The following is a 14,660-nucleotide window of genomic DNA, read 5'->3' on the forward strand; positions in this document are numbered from 1 at the left end:
GAAGATCCTCCTCTCTAGCCTCTCAAAATGTTTTAAAGCTCTTTTGTTTTAGGAGTTTCATATGGAAGGACTCCTGCATGAACCCTTGGAAAGTCACTGCCAGTCAGTGTAAGCAATACTGAGCCAGATGGACCAATGGTCTGTCTCAGTAGAAGGCAACTTGTTCCTACAAGTGGCAAGACTGCCCCATTCACTGTATGATTGCCTGCCCCCCTCCCCACCCCATTTGAAGAATTTGTTCTGCAGACAAGCAACACTGACCTCGTAACAGTTCAGCACCTGCCAAGGGAATGTTTGGGAGTCCACTGATATCCTCCCCTTTTACTTTGAAAAAACCGTCCAGAAGTAAAATGTCCCCCACCTCTCCTCTTCAGGCCTTTTCTCCAGCCTCTCCCCCAGTTTTAAGGATGTACTGAATTATGACAGTTGTCGACATTATGTGCCCACATATGCATGTTGTGTTGTTGCTTCTGCACAAAGCTAACATGGAGTGGTTTTTGAAATTCTCATTTTTTAAAAAAAGATTTGTGTTGGGTTTTCTTATATATTCTCTCTCTCATTCTCCTACAACTTCCCATCACTTTTCTGTCCTTTGCAGGGGCTGGCATGACTCTGCCTCTGCATTCTCAGCCATCTCTTCCTTCGGGTGGAGTGGGAGGCGCTTCAGGACGACCAGATCAGGTATGGAAGGATTGCTGGGGAAAGAGGATGGAGGAGGGAGAAGAAATGCCTTGTTCCTCCCCAGGAGCCCATACGGGCAGCCACCCTCCATCTTTACTGGCCCCCTTATCACTGCTAGAGATGTGCACAAAACTGGAAACCCCAGTTCGGTTCGAGTAGATCCAGACACCTCTGGTCATTTTCCGCCCGTTAGGCATCTCTCTGTGGTGGCTGTGGCCATTCTGGAGGCTGCTCCACATGCCCGATGGCCATCTGCATGGCCGGAGGGGGGCCATCAGGGTACCTCCCCCCCTGGGGCCACGACAGCATCCTCCGGAGCCCATCAATGTCCCTAAGTCTGCCATTAATTTTTCTTCAAATAAACCAACAAACACCCACCCCCCCAAGCTGGCCCTGGACTGACCTGGTGGGTTCAGTGCGACTTTGAGGCCTTGAGCCAGGCCAGTTCGAGTGCGAGCCAACTCGACCTCGAGCCAGCTCTCACATCCCTAATCACTGGCTTGAAGCCCATGATATATGTTCACAGGGTCAGCCACCCAACCTCCTAACCCCTCTCCTTCCTTCCATGCCCACCCTCCTGTATTCTGCCTTTTAGCCCTAAAAGGGACTGCCTTACAAGACTTCATTTCCTCTCCCTGCATCATCTCCCAGGGTTTCTACAGAGGGGAGGGACCTTTTAGCTCCTGGTGGCAGGCAGGCAATGGCTTTTTGGGCCATTCTCGCCCAGTCAAGGGCGGACGTCCTCCCAGTTTCCTCGTTCTCTCCTGCCTGCCAGCATGGTTGCCACTGGCTTCGTGCAGAGCCGAGAGAAGAACTGAGGGGAACATGGGTAATAGGTGCAAAAAATCTACCACAGAACCCGTGAACAATGAGAAAGGCAATAAATGCAGAGGCACAAAGCAAGATAAAGCCAAACTACGCATATAATGACAAATTCCCACAGGCACTCATGTTACAACAGCAAGTAAATACAATAGTAAGTGCAGAGCCAGGAAACCCCCAGATGTTGATCGGCTTGGCACCCAGTCTAGTGAGTGCCCTGCCCTACTGGGCGTTGGGGGAAAGTCCAAATGCCCCTTTCCTTCTCAGCTCACCTTACCTGAACAGTTCTTCTGGCTATTGCTTAGGAGAAACAGAACCGTGATGTGATCTTCAAGGGAAGAAATGTGTTCTCCTTTCTCTCTTTCAGGGCCAGGTGACCTTTGAGGACGTGGCCGTGCATTTCACAGAGGAGGAGTGGGCTCTGCTGGATTCTGGCCAAAAGACTCTGCACAGGGAAGTCATGGAAGAGAATGGTTGGATTGTGGCCTCTCTGGGTGAGACTCCCTCTTTTTCCTTTAGAAGGCATCAGAAGTATCAGACTAGTTTGCTGTGATGGTGGCAGCATGGCAGTGTGGTCTACTTGTCAGGGAGGGCCGGTGAGGTGTACTTGTCGATGTCAAACAAGAAGCTGGAAGATCCGGGTCAGAATGTCCCTCAGTGATCCATCTCATTGGGTGGCTCTGAACCCAGAATCTCTTAGCCCAAAATATCTTATAGGATTGTTGTGAGGCTAGGAGGTGAGGAAGGGTGGAATAGAAATGCAATTAATAATGGTAAAGAAAGAGGCTATTCCCACCACCAACCAAAACTGGGCTAAGGGATCCCAGCCCGGTTTTGGCCGGTCGTGTGCCGCCACGGGAGTTAAGAACATAAGAACAGTCCTGCTGGATCGGGCCCAAGGCCCATCTAGTCCAACATCCTGTTTTACACAGTGGCCCACCAGATGCTGCTAGAAGCCTACAGGCAGGAGTTGGAGATATGCCCTCTCTCCTGCTGTTACTCCCCTGCAACTGATTGTGCGGTTACCGGCATCTCGCCCTCTAAAAGGCCCTCCCCCAACAAGGTTAGCAGAGCGAACGCTCCGCTAACCCCATTTTTGTGACCGTGGGTTGCAACGGTGCGGCTCTGTGGCTCTCCCCTGACTTGGAGGCTAGAACAAGCCTCCTAGTGTCAGGGAGAGGGGGCTCTCCAGAATGCCCTGCACACTTGAGAGGGGCATTCTGGGACTTCTGGGGGCCTGGCAGACCCTGATCTCCATGAGGGAGCCAGTAATTGTGTGGGTGGCCAAACTGGCCGCCCAGGGTGGGCTTTCCGCTCATCTGTTGGGAGAGTGGGCCAAACTTGCTCTCCCTGCAGAACCCGCTAAGGCTCTCCACACTGCTCATGTGGAGAGCCTTAAAGCCTCCTTGAGGCGCCCCTGTCTGACAGACCCTGAGGAGGTGACACTTCCTCATATGGGCTCAGACCCTTGATCCATCTGACTCACTAGGACCCTGACTGGTCCCAACTCTCCAGGGTTTCCGATGAAGAATTCCCCAGGGCTGCATGGAGACTGAAGCTGGGGCCTCCTGCAGGCCAAGCAGACGCTCTGCCCCTGAGCTGCAGCCCCTCCCCTCAGGAGGCTGACCGTCTGCAGGGAGGGCGATTATAACGTATATGATACCTCTGAGAGGGAGATGTATGAGCCCGCTTTATATAAAATGTATAGCTTATATCTTATCCCAGTTAATCCTCTCTCCCCAAAAAGTGAACAACTTTGGTCTTAGGCTGAGCTAAGCCAAAGATGATTCAGACAGGTTTTAAAAAATGTAGAGGAGGGATTCTTTTCTGTACCAATATCTCTTTTATTGCAAAAATCAAAATTATATCAGAATCAATACTGAGTTGCATGGACACTAAGTCAAGGCACACATACAACTAGATGTTCAGTTTCCAAAATACAGTAGCATATACAAAATACAAGGAGAAAGTACTAAAAGGAACCTAAAATATACAAAACAGTTCCTATTTCTCCAGGAATACAGCTTGCACAAAAGCAATTTCCTTCCTTGATGTTTTCACGCCACAGCAGTATCCACTCCAGGTCTTCTCCAGGAAGCCTCCTACTGGCCTCTCTAATGTATGAGAGAGGTGGCACCCTTCACTCTCACTCCCCGCCCCGCCTCCCACTTCAAAACCTGTCAGAAGCTGAGGACCTCATTGTCATGCCTGGTTTTGTTGTGACTGGGAGGAGAGACGTGAAGGCCCTACACAGAGTGCATAACAACAGGTGTGCAAACAAGGCCTCACTGGAAGCCTCCACAGAATGTCTTTACCGAGGTCAAAAGGGCTCATTATGTCAATCAAACACCCACCCAAGATGGAACGCTCTCTGTGACAAGTGGCACCCCACTCGTCAGCCTGGGACTCTACTAGTGACGGGGGTCAGTACCCCAAACTAGAGAGGTTAACAGTCTTATACTTACCAGTATTACTGAGCAATCTCTATTTATCTCTGCTTCTCTTTGTCTTCTCTTTCTCTTTCACTGCGGCCATCATGCTCACCCCGAGTAGCGTAGCTGAGGGCTGCGTGAGGAGAAGGTTTACCACTCTGGATACAGAATGAACTTTTAAATAAAAGAAAATCAAGTGTATTTATGTACAAGCAGCTTAAAGGCTTCTCTCTGCCAAAGCAGGGCTTGACGCTTGTAAGGGTTTCTTTATCATAGTAACAAGCCTTGGCTAAAGTGTAAATAATGTGAGATGTAAGATGGTGAGACACAGATTTCACCCACTGGCAGACGTTTTACACAGTGTAAATTGACAGACTGTACTATTTATCTAAGTATATGACTGAGATAGCCACAGTTGGATCGCCTGTCACCTATAGACACAGATCCTGTCCGATCCCGTCCCTCCCTGAAACCCCACCAGTCTCAGAACAGACCTCTCTAGAAACCCTCTAGCTAGCTCTCTATGTCCCTATCTATGGGCTTTTCTAAGCCCTATATGATACACCGAGTGTTCAGTAGTTCAGTTTAACTGCCTCTCTCTGCTCCATTCTGAAGCCTCCCCCTTAGGAATCTCACTTTGAGGGCAGTTCGTTGGACTTCAGAAGTTTATTGATAGGACTGTAGCTGCTTCCAACTATCACACTGTCCATAACAGGATCACAGCCTTCCAAAGCATCTTGAGAGAGGGAGATCCAGGATCTGTTAAGCATATAGAAGAACAGGCCTTGTTGAAGGAGAACCAGTATGATTTCTTCAAGGGAAGGTATTGCCTCACTAACCTTTTGGAGTTTTTGAGAGTTTCAACAGGCATATGGATAAAGGTGATCCGGTTGACATTGTATTCTTGGACTTCCAAGAAGCTTTTGATAAAGTTCCCCAACAAAGGCTCTTGAGTAAACTTAGCAGTTATGGAATAAGGGGACAGGTTCATGTGTGGATAGGTAACTGGTTGAAGGACAGGAAACAGAGTAGGACGAAATGGACATTATTCATAATGGAGGTAGGTAGGAAGTGGGGTCCCTCAGGTATTGGTACTGGGACCAGTGCTCTTCAACTTGTTCATAAACGATCTAGACTTTGGTTTGACCAGCGGAGTGGCCAAATTTGCAGATAGACACAAAACTATTTAGGGTAGTGAAATCCACAACGGATTGTGAGGAACTCCAAAAAGATCTCTCCTAACGAGGGGACTGGGCGACAAAATGGCAAATGAGGTTCAATGTGAGCAAGTGTAAAGTGATGCAAATTGGGGCAAAAAACACCAACTTCACATATATGCTGATGGGATCTGAGCTGTTGGTGACTAAAAAGGAGAGGGATCTTGGGGTCGTGGTGGACAGCTCATTGAAAGTGTTGACTCAGTGCACGGCATCTGAGAAAAAAAGCTAATTCCATGCTAGGAATCATTAGGAAGGGGGTTGAAAATAAAAGTGCCATTTTATTTTCTCTTATAATGCCCTTATACAAATCTCTGGTGTGGCCACATCTGGAGTACTGTGTACAGCTTTGGTCACCCTATCTTAAGAAGGATATCATAGAACTGGAAAAAGTGCAGAAGAGGGCAACCAAAATGATCAGGGGCTTGGAGCACCTTCCTTCTGAGGCTAGGGTACAGCATCTGGGGCTCTTTACCATGGAAAAGAGGCGACTAAGGGGAGACTGGCTCGAAGTGTATGAAATTATGCATGGAGTGGAAAGGGTGGACAGAGAGAAATTTTTCTCCTCCTCTCACAATGCTAGAACCAGGAGTCACCCCATGAAACTGAAGGTCGGGCAATTAAGGACCGACAAGGAAGTACTTTTTCACAAAGGGCATCATTAATCTATGGAATTCCTTGCCATAGGATGTGCTGATGGCCAACCGCTTGGATGGCTTTAAAAGGGGCTTAGACAGATTCATGGAGGAGAAGTCTATCAATGGCTACTAGTCTGGTGGCTGTGGGCCATCTCCGTCCTCAGAGGCACGATGCCTCTCAATCCCAGTTGCAGGGGAGCAACCACAGGAGAGAGGGCATGCCTACACCTCTTGCCTGAGGGCTCTCCAGAGGGACCTGGTGGGCCACTGTGTGAAACAGGATGCTGGACTGCATGGGCCATGTGCCTGATCCAGCAAAACTGTTCTTATGTTCTTATCTGTACAGACACTCATCCTGGGGGAGGTTCCCCTCTCAGCTATGTAATGTGAGCAGAAGGGTAGCTGGGAGGTCACTTCAGCTGTGTTTGGGCTGTTCCAGCTGCCAGGCTGCAGAAGCCCACGTGGGAGGTGGGTGTCACGATCTCACTCTACTGAAGAAGCTGACCAGAGACTTTTGACACAATAGCCAGTTGGAACTGTAGCTCAAACTTCAGCTTTAGTGATAAATGGTACTTTTTAACAGTTTCACCATGAATACAGGAATAAGAAGATAGGAACATAAGAACAGCCCTGCTGGGTCAGATCCAAGGCCCATCTAGTCCAGCATCCTGTTTCGCACAGTGGCCCACCAGATGCCGTTGGAAGCCACAGGCAGGAGTTGAGGGCATGCCCTCTCTCCTGCTGTTACTCCCCTGCAGCTGGTACTCAGAGGCATCCTGCCTTTGAGGCTGGAGGTGGCCCACAGCTCTCCGACTAGTAGCCATTGATAGACCTCTTTCCCATGAAGTTATCTAAACCCTTCTTAAAGCCACCCAGGTTGTTGGCTGTCACCACATCTTGTGGCAGAGAATTCCACAAGTTGATGATGTGTTGTGTGAAAAAGTACTTCTGTTTGTTGGTCCTAAATTTCTTCGCAATCAATTTCATGGGATGATCCCTGGTTCTAGTGTTATGTGAGAGGGAGAAGAATTTCTCTCTATCCACTTTCTCCACACCATGCATGATTTTATAGACCTCTATCCTGTCACCCCGCAGTCGTCTTTCCCCCCACTGGTTCTTACCATTCTACTTGGTTTCTGTTACACCCACTATATCTATGTTTTCATTAGTAACCAAGTACTCCAGCTCACCAATCTTGGCTCGGAATTCTTCTGGCATTGGTGTATAGACACCTATATGCCAGGTCCCTCTCCTGGTGCTGGTGTGTGCTTTCCTGCTTACCATCATTTGTCCTATTTGGCAAGCTGTCCTGTGTTTCCTTCTGCTCAACTCCTGGCTCTGCTCTGTCCCCTTCTGGTTTATCCAAAACATGTTCACCCTCACCCCTTAGGGGATTTTGCTGGCTGCAGCAGATCCTACTATTTAGTTCCATGCCATTATTTAGTATAATGCCATGACTATTCTCAGAGTATCTAATTGCACTAGCCATTTGAACCCAATCCAAGCTTAATCAATACCTGTTCCAAAACCCCCATATGTATCTTATCAAAGACTCTGAGGCAATTCTCACAATCGCCCCCAAACGGGCCAATGGAGCCCGGCCCGCTTTGGGGCGATCGTGGGCTGCAACAGGAGCTGCACGGCTCCCGGCAGCTAATCACCCTAAATACCCCTCCCCTAAGATGAGGTTAATGGAGCGGGTGCTTCGTTAATCTCCTCTTTTGGCTTGCCTGTTGCCGCGGCATGCGGTGACACACGATAGACCCCTGACCTCCCGGGCTTGGGGGTCTCTACAGGATTCCCCATGTGCTTGTGTGAGGTATCCTGGAACTTTCAGGGGCCTCGTGGCCCCCAATCCCCGCAGCCTCCGCCTGTTCCGTGACAGCGCCGGCAGTCGTGTGGGTGGCCGATCCGGCGGCATCAAAGAACCCACACAGGAGAGAAGCCATATAAATGCTTGGAGTGTGGAAAGACCTTCTGCCAAAAGCGAAATCTTACTGTACATCATAGAATCCAGACCGGGGAGAAACCACATAACTGATTTGAGTGTGGATAGAGCTTTGGCAAAAATTGAGCTGAAATTGTTGCTCCCGGCAGTTAACCGCCCTAAATAGCCCTCCCCTAAGACAAGGTTAACGGATCAAATGCTCTGTTAACCTCTTTTTTGCTCATGTTTTTCTGCGGTGTGCAGTGACACAAGAGTCTGATTTATTAAGTTCATATTTTATTTTATTATGTTTTTTATTTGTACACTGCCCCAAACTTCCGTCTCTCAATGACCAACAAAAATTGATACAACTCCTCGGAGGGTTGTGTAGCATATGAAGTTCAATTGAACGACCGGACCAGCCGGTCATTTCGACTGAACTGGTTCGGCACATCAGAGTTCGATTTCTATTTATTCCTATTCGAACTGAACTGCATTTTTGTCTGGTTTGCACACCCCTAGCAAATATTCTATTTTGTTGCTTCATCTGTTTCAGTTTATAAGCCTATATTTCTTCACCTGCTGATTTCTCTCCCAACTCCCAATATTTTTAGTACAATATAACAGAAACTCAATCTCCAATGCATATGATTTATTAAGTTCATATTTTATTTTATTCAGCATTCAAAGTTTATTACAGTCTATGACCAGCACAACAAAGGGGGGGAAATACAATTAAAATATAAATAATTTTTTAAAAAGTCAATAGTCTAACCCATCAACAATGTTATAACTAAATGGTTATAGAGCAGCACTAGGACTGTTAATTAAAAACTGGTGCACTCTTCGAGCTGCTGCACAAAAGCCCGCCACTTTCCAAGAAATGGCAGGTATGCTGTCCTCAAGCAGGAAAGCCACTTGTTGGCTAGGCGTATTTCCTGGGAAACGAGCCAACAGTGGAGATATTAGTTCTAACGTAAGTCCCTATAAAAGGAGCAATAAAGCAAAACTTGTTCGATTGTTTCAACTTCCCCACCACCGCAGGGGCATAGATGCTCTGCATAAGAAGTCCCACTGTAGCGACCTTCAAGGACAGCAGAGGGAAGGCATCTACATCTGGCCTGTGTAAAAGCCAACCTATATCTGGGGATGTCTAATTGTTGCAGATAAGATAAAGGAGCAACAAGGTACCTTGTGATATCGTTACAGTAGAAACCTGGAGACTTAGATAGATCTTCCTGCCGCTCCATGTCTAATATTTTCTGTTTCACCAAGGCACGGGCTTGTGATAGTTCCATTTTGAGCAGGGTAAGCGGAAGCAACCCCAATGTTGCCAGTTTAGTAAGTATTCTGCGTTCCCAGGAGGCATGAAATGAATCTTGTAATGTGAGAAATACTAAACTGCCATGGGAGTGATGGATTTTAATCCAGTAAAAAATTGTAGGTATCCAATATCTAGCCTCCACCTTCACTAGACCCATCTCCATTCTCAATCTGGCATTAGAGACACAACGGGGGGTAGAAAGTACAGCTCTAAGAAATTTAGATTGAATTCTTTCCACCTGCTGAAAACTAGATAAAGGCCCTAGCTGTGCACCATATGTAAGCTGAGCGAGAGATTTGGCAAGAAAAAGTTTGATAGCAGAGGGTGTAAAACGCCCCCCCTTACTCCAAAAAACCCTGAGAATAGCGGACACACTCCTTTGAGCATTCTGGGACACATAGGTAGCATGTGGCTTCCTAGAGCCCGAGGCATGGAAGAGGACCCCCACATAATTGAAGGTAGAAACTTGCTGAATAGGGTGGCCATCAATTTTCCAATTGTGATGTTTAGATTTTTTACCGAGGGCCATGATCTTTGTTTTAGCATAATTAATTTCAAGACAGTTTCCTTTAGAATAGGAGGCCAATACCCCCAGGGCACGTCTGAGACCCACAGGTGTTCTTGCCAGGATAAGAGTATCATCAGCATACAACAATGAGTTAATGTGCTTCTCTGCTAACTTTGGAGGATGAAAATTCAGATCTGCCAAACAAGTAACCAAATGATTAATATAAAAATTAAAAAGAAGTGGAGCCAATATACAACCCTGACGTACCCCTTTCTGAGTGGGGATTGCAGAGGACAAATGGCCCCAATTTTATTTTATTATATTTTTTATTTCTACACTGCCCCAAACGTCCGTCTCTTAATGACCAACAAACATTTATACAACTCCTGGGAGGGGTGTGTAGCATATTCAGTTAATAATGCCTTTTTTTTCCTAAAGACTCTCTTAGCTTTTTGTAACTTTTTTAAAAAAAGAGTGCATATGTTATTATACAACTCCTTATAAAACATTTAAAAGCATCCCATACTAGTGATAATGAAGCTATAGACCCATTATTACATTGAAACAATTCTTCCATCTCCCTTTCTTGCTATTCCACAAAATACAAAGCATTCAGCAAGGAAGTATTCATATACTATCTAAATGAAGTATTACACCGGCCTTCCAGTGCCAAACTAACTTAACAGGAGCATAACAGGGGTCTAAGGCCAGTTCTGTTTGCGGTATGTTTTCCATTCATTTCTCAGTCTGAGTCCAATAGCTTTTAGTGTAACCACATAGATGCCAAATATGGAAAAAGCTGCCAACCTTTCTTCTCATAATCTTTCCTGAAGGCTCCTTTTCTATCCCAGGTTGTGACCAATTTTCTGGCTTCATCCCAGCAGGTGACAGTCGGAGGAGGAAGAAGGAGGAAAATCCTTTTGGAGGATATTTGGGAAGTGTAAGATGGAAGAAGAGGGAAAAACAGAAAAAGAAAACTGAAACAAAATGGAAGAAGAGGATTGGACCATTTGCTTCTCAGCCTGGTGATGTCCATGAAAATGGAATGCAAAAAACAATGCAGAAAGAAAGAGAAAGAAGGCTGCAGGATCTGAGAAGGAAAAGCTTCAGTTCAAGCTTTAAACCTCAGTGGAAAATGCACACAGATGAGAAATCATATACATGCTTGGAGTGCGGAAGGAGTTTCAGACATAAGGGAAATCTTACTAGGCATCAAAGAACCCATACTGGAGAGAAACCATATAAATGCTTGGAGTGTGGAAGAAGCTTCAGCAGCAATGCATACCTTACTGTGCATCAAAGAACACACACAGGAGAGAAACCATATAAATGCTTGGAGTGTGGAAAGAGTTTCAGTGAAAGTGGAACGCTTACTGTGCATCAACGAACCCACACAGGAGAGAAACCATATAAATGCTTGGAGTGTGGAAAGAGTTTCATCCAGAAGGGAGCTCTTACTTTACATTGTAGAATCCATACTGGGGAAAAACCATATAAATGTTTGGAGTGTGGAAAGAGCTTCAGTGATAATAGAATGCTTACTTGGCATCAAAGAATCCACACTGGTGTGAAACCATATAAATGTTTGGAGTGTGGAAAAAGCTTCAGTGGCAATGCATGCCTTACTGTGCATCAAAGAACCCACACAGGGGAGAAACCATATACATGTTTGGTGTGTGGAAAGAGCTTCAACCATAAGGGAGCTCTTATTGTACATCATAGAACCCACACAGGAGAGAAACCGTATAAATGCTTGGAGTGTGGAAAGAGCTTCAGTCAAAGTGGAAAGCTTACTAGGCATCAAAGAATCCACACAGGAGAGAAACTATATAAATGTTTGGAGTGTGGAAAAAGCTTCAGTGAAAATGGAAAGCTTACTATGCATCAACGAACCCACACAGGGGAGAAACCATATAAATGTCTGGTATGTGGAAAGAGTTTCAGCGAGAATGGAACACTTACTATACATAAAAGAACCCACACAGGAGAGAAACCGTATAACTGCTTGGAGTGTGGAAAGAGCTTCAGTGATAGTGGAAACCTTACTAGGCATCAAAGAATCCACACTGGTGTGAAACCATATAAATGTTTGGAGTGTGGAAAAAGCTTTAGCGGCAATGCATGCCTTACTGTGCATCAAAGAACCCACACAGGAGAGAAACCATATAAATGTTTGGAGTTTGGAAAAAGCTTCAGCGGCAATGCATGCCTTACTGTGCATCAAAGAATCCACACAGGAGAGAAACCATATACATGCTTAGGGTGTGGAAAGAGTTTCAGCGAGAATGGGAAGCTTACTGTACATCAAAGAACCCACACAGGAGAGAAACCATATAAATGTCTGGTGTGTGGAAAGAACTTCAGGGAGAATGGAACACTTACTAGGCATCAAAGAACCCACACAGGAGAGAAACCGTATAAATGCTTGGAATGTGGAAAGAACTTCAGGTGGAAGGACATACTTAATAGTCATCAAAGAGCTCACACAGGAGAGAACCCATATAAATGCTTGGAGTGTGGAAAGAGCTTCAATGAAAGTGGAAAGCTTAGTAGGCATCAAAGAATCCACACTGGTGTGAAACCACACCATGCATAATTGTGTAGACCTCTATCATGCCTCTCCTCAGTCGTCATTTTTCTAAACTAAAAAGCCTCAGGTGGTGCAGCCTTGCCTCATAATAAAGGTGCTCTAGGCCCCTGATCATCTTGATTGCCTTCTTCTGCAAGTTTTCCAGTTCTACAATGTCCTTCTTAAGATCTGGTGACCGGAAATGAACACAGTACTCCAAATGTGGCTGCACCATAGTTTTGTATAAGGGCCTCATAATATTAGCAGTTTTATTTTCAAACCCCTTTCTGATAATTCCAAGCATGGAATTTGCCTTTTTCACAGCTGCTGCACATTGAACCAAGACTTTCAATGAGCTGTCCACCACAACCCCAAGATCCCTCTCCTGACAGCCTGATCTCATAAGAGTATACTGTATGTGAAGTTGGGTTTTTTTGCCCCAGTGTGCACCATTTTACACTCTATTTTATTTATTCATTCATTCATTCATTCAATTTTTATACCACCCTTCCAAAAAGGCTCAGGGCACATTGAACCGCATTTGCCATTTTGTTGCCCACTCCCCCAGTTTGGAGAGCCCCTTTTCACAATAACTCTTTGCAATCTCTTTTGGATTTCACTACCTTAATTAGTTGGGTGTCATCTGCAAATTTGGCCACCTCACTGCTTACCCCAACTTCTGAACCATTTATCAATAAATTAAGAAGCACTGCTCCAGTACAGATCACTGGGGAACCCCACCTCCTACCTACCTCAATTTAGAGAACCTTCCCTTTATAACCTATCCTTCCTGTCCTGCAATCAGTTACCAATCCACACATGAAACTGTCCCCTTATCCCATGACTGCTAAGTTTTCTCAAAGAGTCTATGATGAGGAACTTTGTTGAAAGCTTCTTGAAAGTCCAGGTATACTGTGTCCACTGGATAGCCTTTATCCACACACCTGTTGACACTCTCAAAGAACTCCAAAAGGTTGGCGAGGCAAGACGTACCACTGCAGAAGCCCAATTGGCTGATGGAAGAGGAATCTGTCACATAGTACTCCTATGTTATCATTATGCTCCTCTTCATAATGAAGGGGAAAGAAGAACCAAGGAAGTGCTGGAAAGATTTAAAATCATGATGCAACTTCAGGTTGAGCTCCTCCAAAAGCTGTTGTGATCCAAACGTTTCCTGCAAATGTTTTTAGTTTCTCTTTCAGTATTTTCTGCTTAGTTAAAATAGGAGAAAATGTGAGGCCAGAGTCCTCATAATAAATGAATACATCAACTTCTTTCCCTAAAACAGAGGAATGAAAGATGGATGACAAAGAGTCCTTGTTATAGATAATGTTACGAGCACATGTGCCATAACCTTAGGCTTTAAGGTAGCAACTCAGAAGCATGTGGAATTCAGGCCTGTGTCTGTTTTCATTTTCTATTAAGAAATGAATTAAGGCCTGGACTGAAGGTGAACTGACACCCAGGTCAACTGCTCTGTGAAGGAGGAGGCAATCCAGCATTGGTTTTTGTTTTTGTTTTTTTGCAAATTCAATTTTTATTGATTTTAACAATGGCAATATTATCATTCATTAAAAATACACACATAAAAGGTGGACTTCCCGATCACATTTCTTCGTGAATCAGCAACTATAAAATTTACCCTTGGTAGGATGATAATTCAAAACATAAGTTCAAACCCTTACAAACATAATTAATCTAACCAACCTGCGATTTATACTAAATTTCAAACCCTGCTGTCAAGTCCATAGTAGGAAAGTAATTCTTTAGATACAACAAAAATGATTTCCAATCTTCTTTAAAACACTCCAAGTTTTGATCTCTTAATAGTGCTGTAAGTTTTGCCATCTCCGCATATTCCAAAATTTTTAACTGCCAGTCTTCTTTTGAAGGCAGTTCACTAGACTTCCATTTCTGTGCATATATAATTCTAGCCGCCGTGGAGGCATACATAAAAAATGTTAAATTGGTTGTAGAAATTGCACCTTGTGTTATTCCCAGCAGGAAGGATTCTGGCTTCTTAGGAAATGTCATTTTAAATATTTTCTTTAATTCATTATATATCATATCCCAATAGGCTTTAGCCTTCCCACAGGTCCACCACATATGAAAAAATGTGCCTTCAAAATGGCCACACTTCCAACATTTGTTTGAAACATTTTTATACATTAATGCCAATTTTTTTGGTGTCAGATACCATCTATACATCATTTTATAATAATTTTCTTTGATAGCATAACATGCAGTAAATTTTAAATCATTTTTCCATAACTTTTCCCAGGCTGCCATTTCTATATTACGCCCCGCATCTTGAGCCCATTTTATCATAGTCGTTTTAACCACTTCGTCTCTTGTTTCCTCCAAAAGCAACAGTTTATACATTTTAGAAACTAATTTTTCATCATTTTGACATAATTCCTTCTCAAAATTTGAAGTCTGGTCCTCAAATCTGACTTTAAGGTCCTTCTTATACATCTCATTTAACTGATGATACTGAAACCAATCTCTAACCAAATCTTGTATTTCAGTTAAGCTTTTTAAC

General features: G+C 44.7%; 1 protein-coding gene across 1 annotated transcript in view; it reads left to right on the forward strand.

Annotated features, from left to right (window-relative positions):
- The window catches only part of LOC128346285 (zinc finger protein 420-like), a 43,168-nt gene that overhangs the window by 3,298 nt on the left and 25,210 nt on the right, over positions 1–14,660 (forward strand). The window contains exons 4-6 of the mRNA XM_053299427.1: positions 599–681; positions 1,871–1,997; positions 10,431–11,997. Of these exons, the coding sequence (XP_053155402.1) occupies positions 599–681; positions 1,871–1,997; positions 10,431–11,997 (1,777 nt within the window). The remainder of the gene's footprint in view (positions 1–598; positions 682–1,870; positions 1,998–10,430; positions 11,998–14,660) is intronic.

The sequence above is a fragment of the Hemicordylus capensis genome, chromosome 2 (genome assembly GCF_027244095.1).
Source record: "Hemicordylus capensis ecotype Gifberg chromosome 2, rHemCap1.1.pri, whole genome shotgun sequence".
NCBI classification, from domain to species: Eukaryota; Metazoa; Chordata; class Lepidosauria; order Squamata; family Cordylidae; genus Hemicordylus; species Hemicordylus capensis.